This window comes from Lithobates pipiens, unplaced genomic scaffold (assembly GCF_037356315.1).
Source record: "Lithobates pipiens isolate NorthernLeopardFrog02 unplaced genomic scaffold, aLitPip1_a1.2 Scaffold_23, whole genome shotgun sequence".
Taxonomy (NCBI): Eukaryota; Metazoa; Chordata; class Amphibia; order Anura; family Ranidae; genus Lithobates; species Lithobates pipiens.
Genome location: NW_027507785.1, coordinates 175217459 through 175229949, shown reverse-complemented (window position 1 = coordinate 175229949; position 12491 = coordinate 175217459). Strand labels below are relative to the sequence as shown.

Here is a 12491-nt window from a genome sequence, read left to right as displayed (position 1 = left end):
ATGCAGAGTGTTGCAGGGCAATGCAGAGTATTTGCAGGGAATTTCAGGGAATTGCAGAGTAATGCAGAGTATTTGCAGGGAATTGCAGAGTAATGCAAAGTATTTGCAGGGAATTGCAGAGTAATGCAAAGTATTTGCAGGGAATTGCAGAGTAATGCAGAGTATTTGCAGGGAATTGCAGAGTAATGCAGAGTATTTGCAGGGAATTGCAGAGTAATGCAGAGTATTTGCAGGGAATTGAGGGGTTAATTTTCGGTGAGCAGCGATGTGGGCACTGCAGATGCAGCCCACATCGCTGCTGACACCGATCTCTTCCCCCTCCGCTGTACCGATCGGTACAGAGAGGGGAGGGAGGAACCGGCGTCATAACATGGCTTGTTTACAAGTGATCACTCCGTCATTTGACCGTGATTCGTGATGCGCCGGGTCCACTGGACCCAGCGGTCACAGATGCTCTCGTGTGCGCGCCCCAGGGGGCGCGCGAGAGCAGAATTCTGGGAGGCCGTTAATTAACGGCCTCTCAGAGTTAAACAACCGCCCTGAAGCCGTTAATCGGCAATGGGCGGTTGTTAAGTGGTTAAGATGCAAATTTAAAGTTTACAGATATGTTATTTAATAACATTAATACTGTTTTATTTAGCTTTTGTAATAATTTTGGAAGTTCTTTTGTATTTGTGGGCACTAATAATGATTTCAGTGTTTTTAATATTGAAAATATAGGTTGGATAAACATTTTCACAACTACCATGGGACATACAAAAATCTGTAACACCATCTTTTTGTTCTACAGGCCTTGTGCTTTAAAGAGGAAGTAAACCCTTCCAAACCACTTGGACCTACAGGTAAGCCTAGATTAAGGCTTACCTGTAGGTCCAAGTAATATCTCCTAAACCTATATGGTTTAGGAGATTTTTGCCCGAAAATGGGCACCGCTGTCTACGGCGCATGCGCCGTAGACAGCGGCGCGCAGGCGCACTAAATGCGGCAAATCCAAGAATGGATTTGCCTAATTTGTCGACTCCCGTGTGAATGCGCGGGAGTGCCATCATCTCGGCTTCGCCGAGTGGCAGCGGCGGAGCTGCGAGACGCGACTCCCGTGCGCATGCGCGGGAGTGACCCATCAGGGTTTACTTCCTCTTTAAATTTCACAGTTGTAATTGAAAAATAGTGGTAAGAATTACAACAATGGTCTGGCCACTGAAGGTAAAAAAAAAAAAAAGAGGCAAGGCCTGGCAGTGAAAGATTGATTGTTCACCTTTTCCTTAAAGTAGCTTGCCGTCAAGGGACCCCAGTCGATATTGAAAAAAAAAACTGCATTCGTTTATTTTATTGTCATACCTGTAGGCCATTTGGGCCCCTCTGGAAGCCTGGATGAAAAACTCCCAGTTAGCAATCCCCATGTCAGAACTTGTTGTTAGGGCCATGGTCTTCACATTGTAGAAAGATATGCAGATTTCTAACTGGGATTTTTTTTTACTTGGGCTTTAACAAAGCTCCCCATTCTAAAAAAAAATATACAGTGGGTATAGAAAAGAATCACCCAACCCCCCCTTTATAAAATCGGATGTTGTTGCTTTGCAGCCTCAAATGAAGACCGACACAGTTTTTATTTTATTCAGCTATTTTTACTCAGTGAAACATATAACATCCAAATGAAAGATATAAAACCAGCATGTGTTCTTAAAATTATAATGCTAAATACCTTCTTTGTCACGTGTCCTCCCTTCTTCCATCTTGCATACATCAGAAGGGAATCTCAGCCCCTTCCACTGTGCTCTCTTAGATCGGAAAGGGAAGCAGAGGGGGGACGCATGACTGCTCAGCAGTACTGTGCAAAAGTTTAGTATTATAATTTTAAGAAAACACACACACTGTGCTAAACATTGACCTAAAATGGAGAGGAACAAAGTAATTAATAGATGTGACTTTACAACCACCAAGTCATCCACTGTAACATACAAACCGAAAACATTTTGCAGGAGTCTGCAGTAACATGAATTGTAGCACAATGTGCAGAATGCAGTGGTCCAGATAATATAACATTTAGCACAGTGTACAGAAAGTGTCAGGGGTATGTAATGTATATTGTGTGGACTGTGGTAGTAGAGAATATGGTATATTGCAACTTATCGGGTCAGACACCACTGCCCAAGTCAAATAACAGTCAGATCAAGTCCCACTGCCACTTTGAAAAATCCCATGGAGTGAGAGTGGTACAGTGCAAATGCTTACTTTCACTTACTGGATCTTTTAATACAACTATAATAAAAAATAAATATTAAAAAAAAAAAAATGTTTGCATCTATATTAAATCTATTCTATGTAATTCTTGGTTTTGGCTGATGGTTTGGCTGATGGTTTATATTTAAAGACAATACTGATTTTTGTACTATTCTACCTTCAAATTATATCCACCTGATTCAATATCATTTTACTTGCAGACTGGGTGGAATTTACTCCCTATGAAATAGGGATGGCAAAGTATGGCACATTTATGCCTCCTGAGCTTTTTGGAAGTAAGTTTTATATGGGATCAGTTATTAAGAAATATGAAGAATATCCACTACGTTTTCTAATGGGTGAGTAAAATAAGTTATACTAAGGTAACAAAAAGATTGTTTATTTGGATAAAATAAGTCTTTAAAATTATTTTAAAAGATGTTAAATATGTCAAACTGCATCTGAATGACATTTGTATCGTTTTTATTTATATAATTTTGTATGCACCTCCCTTCCCCCCATCCTTTAGTTAGTAGACAAACATGACAAAATGTCAGCTACAGAGCAGTACCCCTCTACAATGCACTACATGGCGGTAGTGGGTATGGTTTACAATTAGGGATTAGCCGAACACCCCCAGTGCGGTTCGCACCAGAACGTGCGAACGGACCGAAAGTTCACGCAAACTTTAGAACCCCATTAAAGTCTATGGGACTCAAACGTTCAAAATCAAAAGTGCTCATTTTAAAGGCCAATATGCAAGTTATTGTCCTACAAAGAGTTTGGGGACCCAGGTCCTGCCCAGGGGATATGTATCAATGCAAAAAAAAGTTTTAAAAACAGCCATTTTTTTCGGGAGCAGTGATATGAATGATGCCTAAAGTAAAAAAAAAAAAAAGTCTAATATTCCTTTAAATATCGTACCTGGGGGGGTGTCTATAGTATGCCTGTAATGTGGCATGTTTCCCGTGCTTAGAACAGTCCCTGCACAAAATTGCAGTTTTAAAGGAATAAAAGTAATTTAAAACTGCAGCTTTTATTTAATGTCTGGTCCCGGCAATATGGATGAAAATCAGTGAGACAAACATGGGTATCGCCCCCCCCCCGTCCATTACCAGACCCCTTGGGTCTTGTATGGATATTAAGGGGAACAACGCACCCAACGCCCCCAGGCCCTATATACACTGAACGGCAGTATACAGGTGGTGCAAACAAGACAGGGACTGTAGGTTTGTTATTAAGTAGCATCTGTTTGTAATTTTGAACTGGTACATTTTTAAAGTGTAGCTCCAGTCAAAAAAAATATTTAAGCTTTTTGGATGGGGAAGGATTATCACCCCTGTAACATTTTATTTTTTTTGCTGTCTGTGCACCTCTTCAGACATTTCACCTCACTTTCTGTCCCAATGACAAATGTTTTTTGAAAATTTGGGGTTTTTAGTGAAACAAGGATTGATGATAAAGCATCAGTGAAGAGGAGACACGTTTTTCCCATATCAACTCTTACTGGAGAGAATTTCCCTTCCTAGGGGTAGATTTCATCTCACTGTTTCTTTCCGTTTGTAAGTTGGATGTTTGAAAATAGGGGCCTGCCCTATATGCTCTGCAGAAATTTGGGCCTAAGGTGTTGGTGTTGCCACAACACTGTAAGCCCTCAATTACTCTTGGTGGGCGCTGGAACGCCCTGCTGTGAACTATTATATCAAGAATTGTAATTACATGCCATTGTTGAACAGTGGTAGAAAAATTGGGCCTTTGGTGGTGGTGGTGCCACAACATTCTAAGTCCTCACAGTTACTCTTGGTGGAAGCAGGAATGTTCCCTGCTCTGAAATATTAGATCAAGAATTGTAATTAAATGTCCCTGTTGAACAGGGGCAGAAAAATTGGGCCTTGGGCACTGGTGCCACAACACTGCAACCCCTCACAGATACTTGAGTTGGAGTGCAGCAATGACCCCTGCTGCAAAATATTGCATAAAAAATTGTAATTGCACTCCCCTGTTCAGGAGCTGAAAAATTGGGTCTTGGCCATTGGTGGCAGCGCCCAGAAACAAAAATGGTCTTAAAAGCTCTCGGCATGATCATTGAGGAGGAAGAGGATAGTCACTCAGCATCAGCATAGGCAGTCTTGAAGGGATCTGACTTTACAAAAAAATTATTCGGTTACATCAGCATCAGGTGCTTGGTAGCTGGTGGTGATCCAAGATTGATTCATTTTTATGAAGGTCAGTCGATCAACCGAATCGGTGGACAGGCGCACCCTGTGATCGGTTACAAAGCCTCCAGCAGCACTAAATGTGCGTTCTGAAAGAATGCTGGATGCAGGACAGGCCAGTAGCTCAGTTGCATACTGTGCAAGCTCTGGCCAGTGATCCATCCTCAAGACCCAGTAATCCAGAGGATTTTCGGTGGGAAAGGTGTCCAAGTCTGATCTTGCACCGTGTAAATCAGATGCTGGCAATGGATGCTGGAACCGGTCATACCTTGGGGCTGCGAACTAAAAAATGTAATGCATCATTCAGATGGCCACCTTCTTCACCGCTCATTCTGAGACTGATGGAAGCCTCAGCAACAATTTGTCCAGGACCAGGAATTTGTAACCTCCCAGTCTCTGGGAATGCGTTACACAGACCTTTCTGCAAGACCTCCCGAAGATGTTTCATCCTCTGCTCCCTCTGGGACGGCAAGATAAGGTCCGCACCCTTACCCTTGTAACATGGATAAAGGAGGGTTGCCAGCCAGTAATGATCACTCTCCTTGATCCAAAGAATATGAGGATCCTTCCGCAGGCATTGCAGGATCAGGGAGGCCATGGAGCATAGGTTTGCTGAGGCATTTGGTCCAGAGTCCTCTGGGTCACTAAAGATGACAGGATCCGCAGCCACCTCCTCCCAGCCACGTACAAGTCCATGGGTTTCTTGGGACTGTAAATGATCCCTTAAAGACTGCTTCTGATGCTGAGTGCTAAGCTCCACCTCCATGCTGACAATCCTCCTCCTCCTTCTCCTCCTCCTTCCTGTGTGATGGGCAGGCCAGCAGGAACACTGTCTGGATAAAGGGGGCCTTGAGAGGTAAGGAAGTCCTCTTCCTGCCTCTGTTCTGCCTCAAGTGCCCTGTCCATTATTCCATACAGCGTGTGCTCCAACAGGTGGACAAGAGGGACAGTGTCACTGATGCATGCACTGTCACTGCACACCATCCTCGTGGCCTCCTCAAATGGTGACATGACAGTGCATGCATCCCTGATCATGGCCCACTGGCGTGGGGAAAAAAAAAGCTCCCCTGACCCTATCCTGGTGCCATAGTTGCACAGGTAATCATTGATGGCCCTCTGCTGCGTGTGCAGCCACTGCAGCATGGCCAAAGTTGAGTTCCACCTGGTGGGCATGTCGCAGATTAGGCGGTTTTGTGGCAGGTTCAATTCCTTTTGGAGGTCAGCCAGCCAAGCACTGGCAATATATGACCGGCAGAAATGCACACAGACTTTCCTGGCCTGCCTCAGGACTCCTGTAAGCCTTGGTACCTGCCCAAGAACTGCTGCACCACCAAGTTAAGGACATGAGCCTAACAGGGCACATGGGTCAGTTGTCTGTTGGAGGGCGGAGAGGAGGTTGGTGCCATTGTTGCAAACAACCTTTCCTGGCTTAAGCTGGCGTGGCGTCAACCACCTCTTAGCCTGCCCATGCAGAGCTGACAATCTCTGCCCCAGTGTGGTTCCTGTCCCCCAAGCACACCTGCACAAGCACTGCATGGCATTTTTTTTGCCTGCATACTTGTGTAGCCCCTCGAACGCCTATGGAGCACCGCTGGTTCCGAGGAAAAAGCACAGGAAGAGGCCATGGAGGAAGAAAGGGAGGGGGTGGAGGAGAGAGGTGTGTCAGAATCACCAGTAGTAGTATTTTGGAGGCGTGGTGGCGGAACAACCTCCAACACTACTACATCTTGTCCTGCATCCTTCCTAGCTGCCAGCAGAGTCACCCAATGCGCCATGAAAGATAGGTTATGTCCCTGTCCATGCCTGCTGGACCATGAGTCAGTGGTAATATGCACCTTACCGCTGACTGCCCTGTCCAGCGAGGCATGAACATTGCCTTCCACATGCCGGCAGAGAGCCGGAACCGCCTTCCATGAGAAAGTGGCGTTTGGGAACCTGCCACTGAGGAACCGCACATTGCACAAACTCATGGAAGGGGGCAGAGTCTACCAACTGAAAAGGCAGCAGTTGAAGTGCTAGCAATTTAGCCAAGCTAGCATTCAACCATTGGGCATGTGGATGGCTGGGAGTGAACTTCTTTCGGCGGTACAGCAGCTGGGGCAGGGAAATTTTCCTGGTACAGTTGGACGTCGGTGTACCGATAGCAGATTGCCCATAAGTATTTGGCTGTGACACACCTAATTCTACACCTTCATTCCTCTCACTGCAGGTTTGGGGTTGGAGATCCCAGCTGATGAGGAGCAAGGAGGGGTCTGCTTTGTTCTTTGGTGTGGGTCTTTTAGGTATGCTTGCTAACGAACTGCATGGAAGGTCGGCATGTGGTGCCCAAGCGGCTGATGTTTTGGCCACGCGAGATACACTTGAGACATATGTTGCAAATAGTGGTGCGATCTGATGCACTCATCTCAAAAAAGCCCACACCAAAGAACTTTTGGAATAACTCAGACACCAGCGTCCTGCACATACGGAGCTCTGCTGTGTGATGCAGTTGGTGTGCTGCCCTTGGAGATGTGCCTCCTCAGGCACTCATGTGGAGTCAGTGACCTCATCATCCCCCTCCCTGCTCATCACTGGAGCAAACCTGGCAGTATGCTGCAGCTGGAGGAACAGGACTGCCAGATTGCTGTCCTTCTTGGGTACCCCCTCTCTCTGGGCTCACGTTACTGCCTTCCTCTAGCTGGGTACCATCATCAGAGTCTTCAAAATGCTGGGTATCCTCCTGGAGCATGTACCCAACACTGTGGTCAAACAGTTCAGGGGACTCCTCAGGAGAACATGGTGGGGCTAGGGAAGGAGTGACTGGTGCCATTGAGCCGTGGGAAGAGGCTGCATTGGCAGCTGCTTTGCCATAGTACCCTGAGCCTGGGTGAGAGAGGATGAGGAGGCTGAGGACAGCTTGGTCATCCACTCTACTAAGTCTTCGGCATGTTGCAGCTCAACACTGCGAGCTGCCAAAAAAAGAACAAGCGTGTTCTACAGCCACGTGCTGATGAGGATGCACCGTGTCCACGACCAGCACTGTTGTCTTTTAGACACAGAGCCTGCTTTGGCACGAACGGCCCACAATTTTTGGAATTCGGCGAATGGCCAAACAGCCGATGTTTGAGTCAAACATAGGTTTGACTCAGACACGAAGCTCATCCCTATTTACAATGTTTTCTTCCCTCCAGAATGGCAGCACAGTGCAGCCCAACAGAGCAGCACAACAGCTGTGAGGAAATTTGAAAGTAAACCATTCCTGAAAGCAGCATAGAGCTGTATTGCGCTGAATGGGAGGTTTTGTTTTTTTTGTTTTGTTTTTTGCCAATGCCTAAAGGATACATAATGAGCTTTTTGTACATGTGCAACTACACTCTAAATGTTGTTATAGCGGACCTTCAGTCATTTTTCAACTTTCCATCTATTAAATCCTCTGCCCTTGTTTTAACTTTGGATAGTAAAACCATTTTTTTCTGCCAGTAAATACCTTCTTCAGCCCACTTCCTGTTTCTTGTCTGGTAAAGAGCCTAGGCTTATGACATCATGCACACCTCTCCCTCTCAATCTTGTTAGTTTGCCAGGATGGGAGGGGGGTGAGTCATAAGAGGGCCAATCGGAGCTGCAGAGCTGTATGTGTGTCTCTGTGTCTGTGTAAATCCAGACACAGATATCCAGATATAAAATAATTTTACAAGCAAAAAAAGAAATATAAACCTTAATTTCTGAATGCATTTTAAACTGAGGTTTTATACCAGTTTACTATATGTACAACCATTGTTTTTCACAAAGGCGATTAAAAGATGAGGATTCCCAGAACACTATGGGTTATCTAAACAAAACGGTACAGCAGAAGCTACCTGCTTTTCAGAATCGCGTTATACGTCTAAAACCTTTGACAAAGCCATTCACTAAGGACTGGTTTGATTTACAGTGGGGAAAATAATTATTTGATCCCCTGCACATTTTGTAAGTTTGCCCACTTACAAAGAAATGAAGGGTCTCTAATTTCAACCAAAAATTCTGAAAAAAACCCCATATAATACAAATACTATAAATTTAATAAGTTGCAGTTCAGTGAGTAATTATTTGATCCCCAAGCAAAACATGACTTGGTACTTGGTGGAGAAACCCTTGTTGGCAAGCACAGAGCTAAGATGTTTCTTGTAGTTGGTGACCAGGTTTGAACACATCTCAGGAGGGATTTTGGTCCACTCTTTATAGATCTTCTCTAAATCCTTAAGTTTTCTTGGCTGACTCTTGGCAACTTGAAGTTTCAGCTCCCTCCCATACATTTTCTTTATAGGCTTAAGGTCTGGAGACTGACTAGGCCTGTCCATGACCTTAATGTGCTTCTTATTGAACCACTCCTTTTTTGCCTTGGCGGTATGTTTTGGGTCATTGTCATGCTGGAAGACCCATCCATGACCCATCTTCAGTGTTCTGGCGGAGGGAAGAAGGTTCTCATCCAAGATTTTACAATACATGGCCCTGTCCATTGGCCCCTCAATGTGGCAAAGTCGGCCTGTACCCTTGGCAGAGAAACGGCCCCAAATCATAATGTTTCCACCTCCGTGCTTGACTGTATGGATGGTGTTCTTGGGGGTCATAGTCAGCATTTTTCTTCCTCCAAACACGGTGAGTCCAGTTAATGCCAAATGGCTCAGTTTTGGTCTTGTCAGAAACCATGAAATCAGACCAAGACGGAAGTACATTTAAATCACACTTGTTTAATAATAAAAGTAAAAAGAACAAACACAGCCAAAGTTCAGTAACCGGAATGGAAAATCAGCCAAGCCAGAAGTCAGAGATAAAAATAGTGGAACGGCAAGCAGGATCTGGAGACAGATGGGATGTCAGCAAAGCCAGTCTTTAAACAGAAATGCAGGAGGTTTCTTGTGATGTTGACCAAGGCGAAGGCAGAGCTCCTCTGGACTGGATGGCTTAAGTAGGCAGGACAGACGAGCAGGATATCAACAACAGCTAAGTAACTGTTAAGAGAGATGGGAGCTGGCAATTAGCCGACAGCAGAGCAGCCAGCTCAGGGAAGGAAGGACTGAGCCCAGCCCTGGCAGGTCTCATCTGACCACAGAACTTTCTCCCAATCCTTCTCTAATCATTTATTTGTTCATTGGCATTGTATATGTGCCTTCTTGGGGAGGGGGACCTACCATGTTTGGAGGAAGAAAAATACTGACTATGACCCTAAGAACACCACCCCTACAGTCAAGCACATAGGTGGAAACATTATATTTTAGGGATGTACGGGCCGACTTTGCCGCATTGAGGAGCTAATGGATGGGGCAATGTATTGTAAAACCTTAGATGAGAACCTTCTTCCCTTAGCCAGAGCACTGAAGATGGGTCATGTATCTGTGTAATGGTTTGCACGGAGCAGCCCGCATCCTCCCCTTTTTAGGTCCCTCTTCTGTGTTCCTGGCCCCTTCCTCCTGTTTTACTCCCACAGCAAGCAGTTTTCTATGGGGCACCTGTGCAAAGCCAAAGCTCCCTGTGTCCATTCAGACACCCGACCCACCCGCCCCCTCTCTCCCCTGATTGGCTGCTGCTGTCAAAATCAGTTAGCTAACCAGGAGGGAGAATGTCGGACGACAGAGACACTCGTGGACATTGCTGGACAGAGAGGGACCCCAGGTAATTGTTAGAGGGGCTGAGGGGGGCTGCTGCAAGCAGAAGGCTTTTTATCTCAATGCATTAAGATAAAACAACTTCTGCCTCTACAACCACTTTAAAGAGGAAGTAAACCCTGATGGGTTTACTTCCTCTTTTTTTCCCTGCAAAGGTAAAGCATAATGGACTACTATGCATCGCATAGTAGCTCATTATGTGTCACTTACCTGACACAGGAGCCAGCGAAGTCGCCGCTGTCCCCTGTAGTCCGTCGCATCCATCTTGCTGGTGGCGTCTCGCAGCTCCGACGAATGACAGCTGTGAAGCCGCGATGACGTCACTCCCGTGCATGCGCACGGGAGTCGCGTCTCGCAGCTCCGCCGCTGCCATTCGGCGAAGCCGCGATTACGTCACTCCCGCGCATGCGCACGGGAGTCGACAAATTAGGCAAATCCATTCTTGGACTTGCCGCATTTAGTGCGCCTGCGCGCCGCTGTCTACGGCGCATGCGCCGTAGACAGCGGTGCCCATTTTCGGGCAAATATCTCCTAAACCATATAGGTTTAGGAGATATTGCTTGGACCTACAGGTAAGCCTTAATCTAGGCTTACCTGTAGGTCAAAGTGGTCTGAAAGGGTTTACTTCCTCTTTAAGGAGAATGGAACAAAATCCCTCCTGAGATGTGTGCAAACCTGGTCACTAAGTACAAGAAACATCTTACCTCTGTGCTTGCCGACAAGGGTTTCTCCAGCAAGTACTGTCATGTTTTGCTTGGGGATCAAATACTTATTTTACTCACCAAACTGCATTTCAATTTATAAATTTTTTTTTGCAATACGGCACTGTGCTACTTTAACTGACAATTGTGCGGTTGTTTGATGCTTCACCCAAATACAATTTATGTCCTTTTTTTCCCCACAAATAGAGGTTTCTTTTTGGTGTGTTTTTTTATTTTAATGCGCTATAAACAAAAAACAGACAATTTTAGAAAAAAATTTATATTTTTTACTTTCTGCTATAAAATATACCCAATAAATATTTTTTAAAAATCAAATATGTTCATCAATTTAGGCCAATATATATTCTGCTACATATCTTTAATTAAAAAAATATCCCAGTAAGTGTATATTAATTGGTTTGTGGAAAATTTATAGTGTCTACAAACTATGGTATAGATTTATGGAATTTTTTTAGTAATGGTGCCGATCAGTAATTTTTAGACTAACTGCGACATTGTGGCAGACAAATCGGACACTAAGGGCCGGTTCACACTGCGGGCGATGCGAGGCGACACGACTTGCCTTGCCGCGATCTGACAAGTCGCCTCCGTTCTGTACAATGGAACCGTTCTGAGAGGAGTGACTCGAGTCGCTCCGACTCAGAAAAAAGGTTCCTGTACTACTTTTGGGCGACCTCGGGGCGACTTGCATTGACTTCTATACAGAAGTCATTTGCAAATCGCCGCTGAGGTCGCGGCGAGGCAAGTCGGTGTCGCCTCGCATCGCCCCCAGTGTGAACCGGCCCTTAGTGACACTTTTTGGGGACTAGTGACACGAATCCAGTGATCAGTGGTAAAAAATTAATTTCTAACTGTGTGGGGGATAGCTTAATTGGAGGAAAACAGAGATCCATGTTTCTGCTCTAAAGAATCACAAGATCTCCATCTTCCTCTCTAACAGAATGACGGTCTGCCTCTCCTGTCAATCACAGTGGGAGCGGGTCATAAGCTGCATGCCTCAGACCCAGTGCACAAAATATGTACAGGTACGTGATCTTGCACAGGAGGGCCATCCTGTCGCAGTAGATCTGTGTGGGGCGGTCCTTTTAGTGGTTAAGCTTGAGCAATTTAGATCTACAAACAAGTTTTTTTACAACAGCTGCTAAGAAAGAGAATAAAAATCTAAAAATTAGCCGATAGCTTCACATGCTGACTAAAATAAGAATACAAATTTTCGGTATTTCGTATTTAGCGGACTAAAAAATAAAAAAAATAAAAATGTATACAAATTTGGTTTTGGTTATAACTATAATAAATTGAGAAAATATATAAAAACCACTCTTTCTTTCATTTAACCTGAATTATATGCATGTAACCAATTAAACAATTGTGCCTCAAAAAAACTTTGCTTTCTTTCAGGTGTCTGGGGTAGTGCATTCTCAATACTCTTCAACAGAGTTCTTGGAGTTTCCAGCCATAATGCTGGAGCTACTACAATGGAAGAAGAACTGGGTAACTCTTACTCGCAAATTAGTATTTTTATATAAATAATAAAATGTGTATAATGCTTTTACACTACTTTGTTTTCTTTTTGAGATGCAGTATATTTTACAACAGACTGTATATAACACCTCAGTCATTTAATACACATTACAATCTGATGTGATCTCTTAACCCTTTGTTTTGAAAACAACAGTTGGATGGTAGCTGTGCAAGTCTCTCCACCAGAATTC

At 44.6% G+C, this 12491-nt stretch overlaps 1 protein-coding gene across 1 annotated transcript in view; it reads left to right on the top strand.

Moving 5' to 3' along the window:
• Nucleotides 1–12491, top strand: part of PLA2G4A (phospholipase A2 group IVA) — a 387554-nt gene that overhangs the window by 268710 nt on the left and 106353 nt on the right. Inside the window, exons 12-13 of the mRNA XM_077452645.1 lie at nt 2442–2579; nt 12178–12270. Of these exons, the coding sequence (XP_077308771.1) occupies nt 2442–2579; nt 12178–12270 (231 nt within the window). The remainder of the gene's footprint in view (nt 1–2441; nt 2580–12177; nt 12271–12491) is intronic.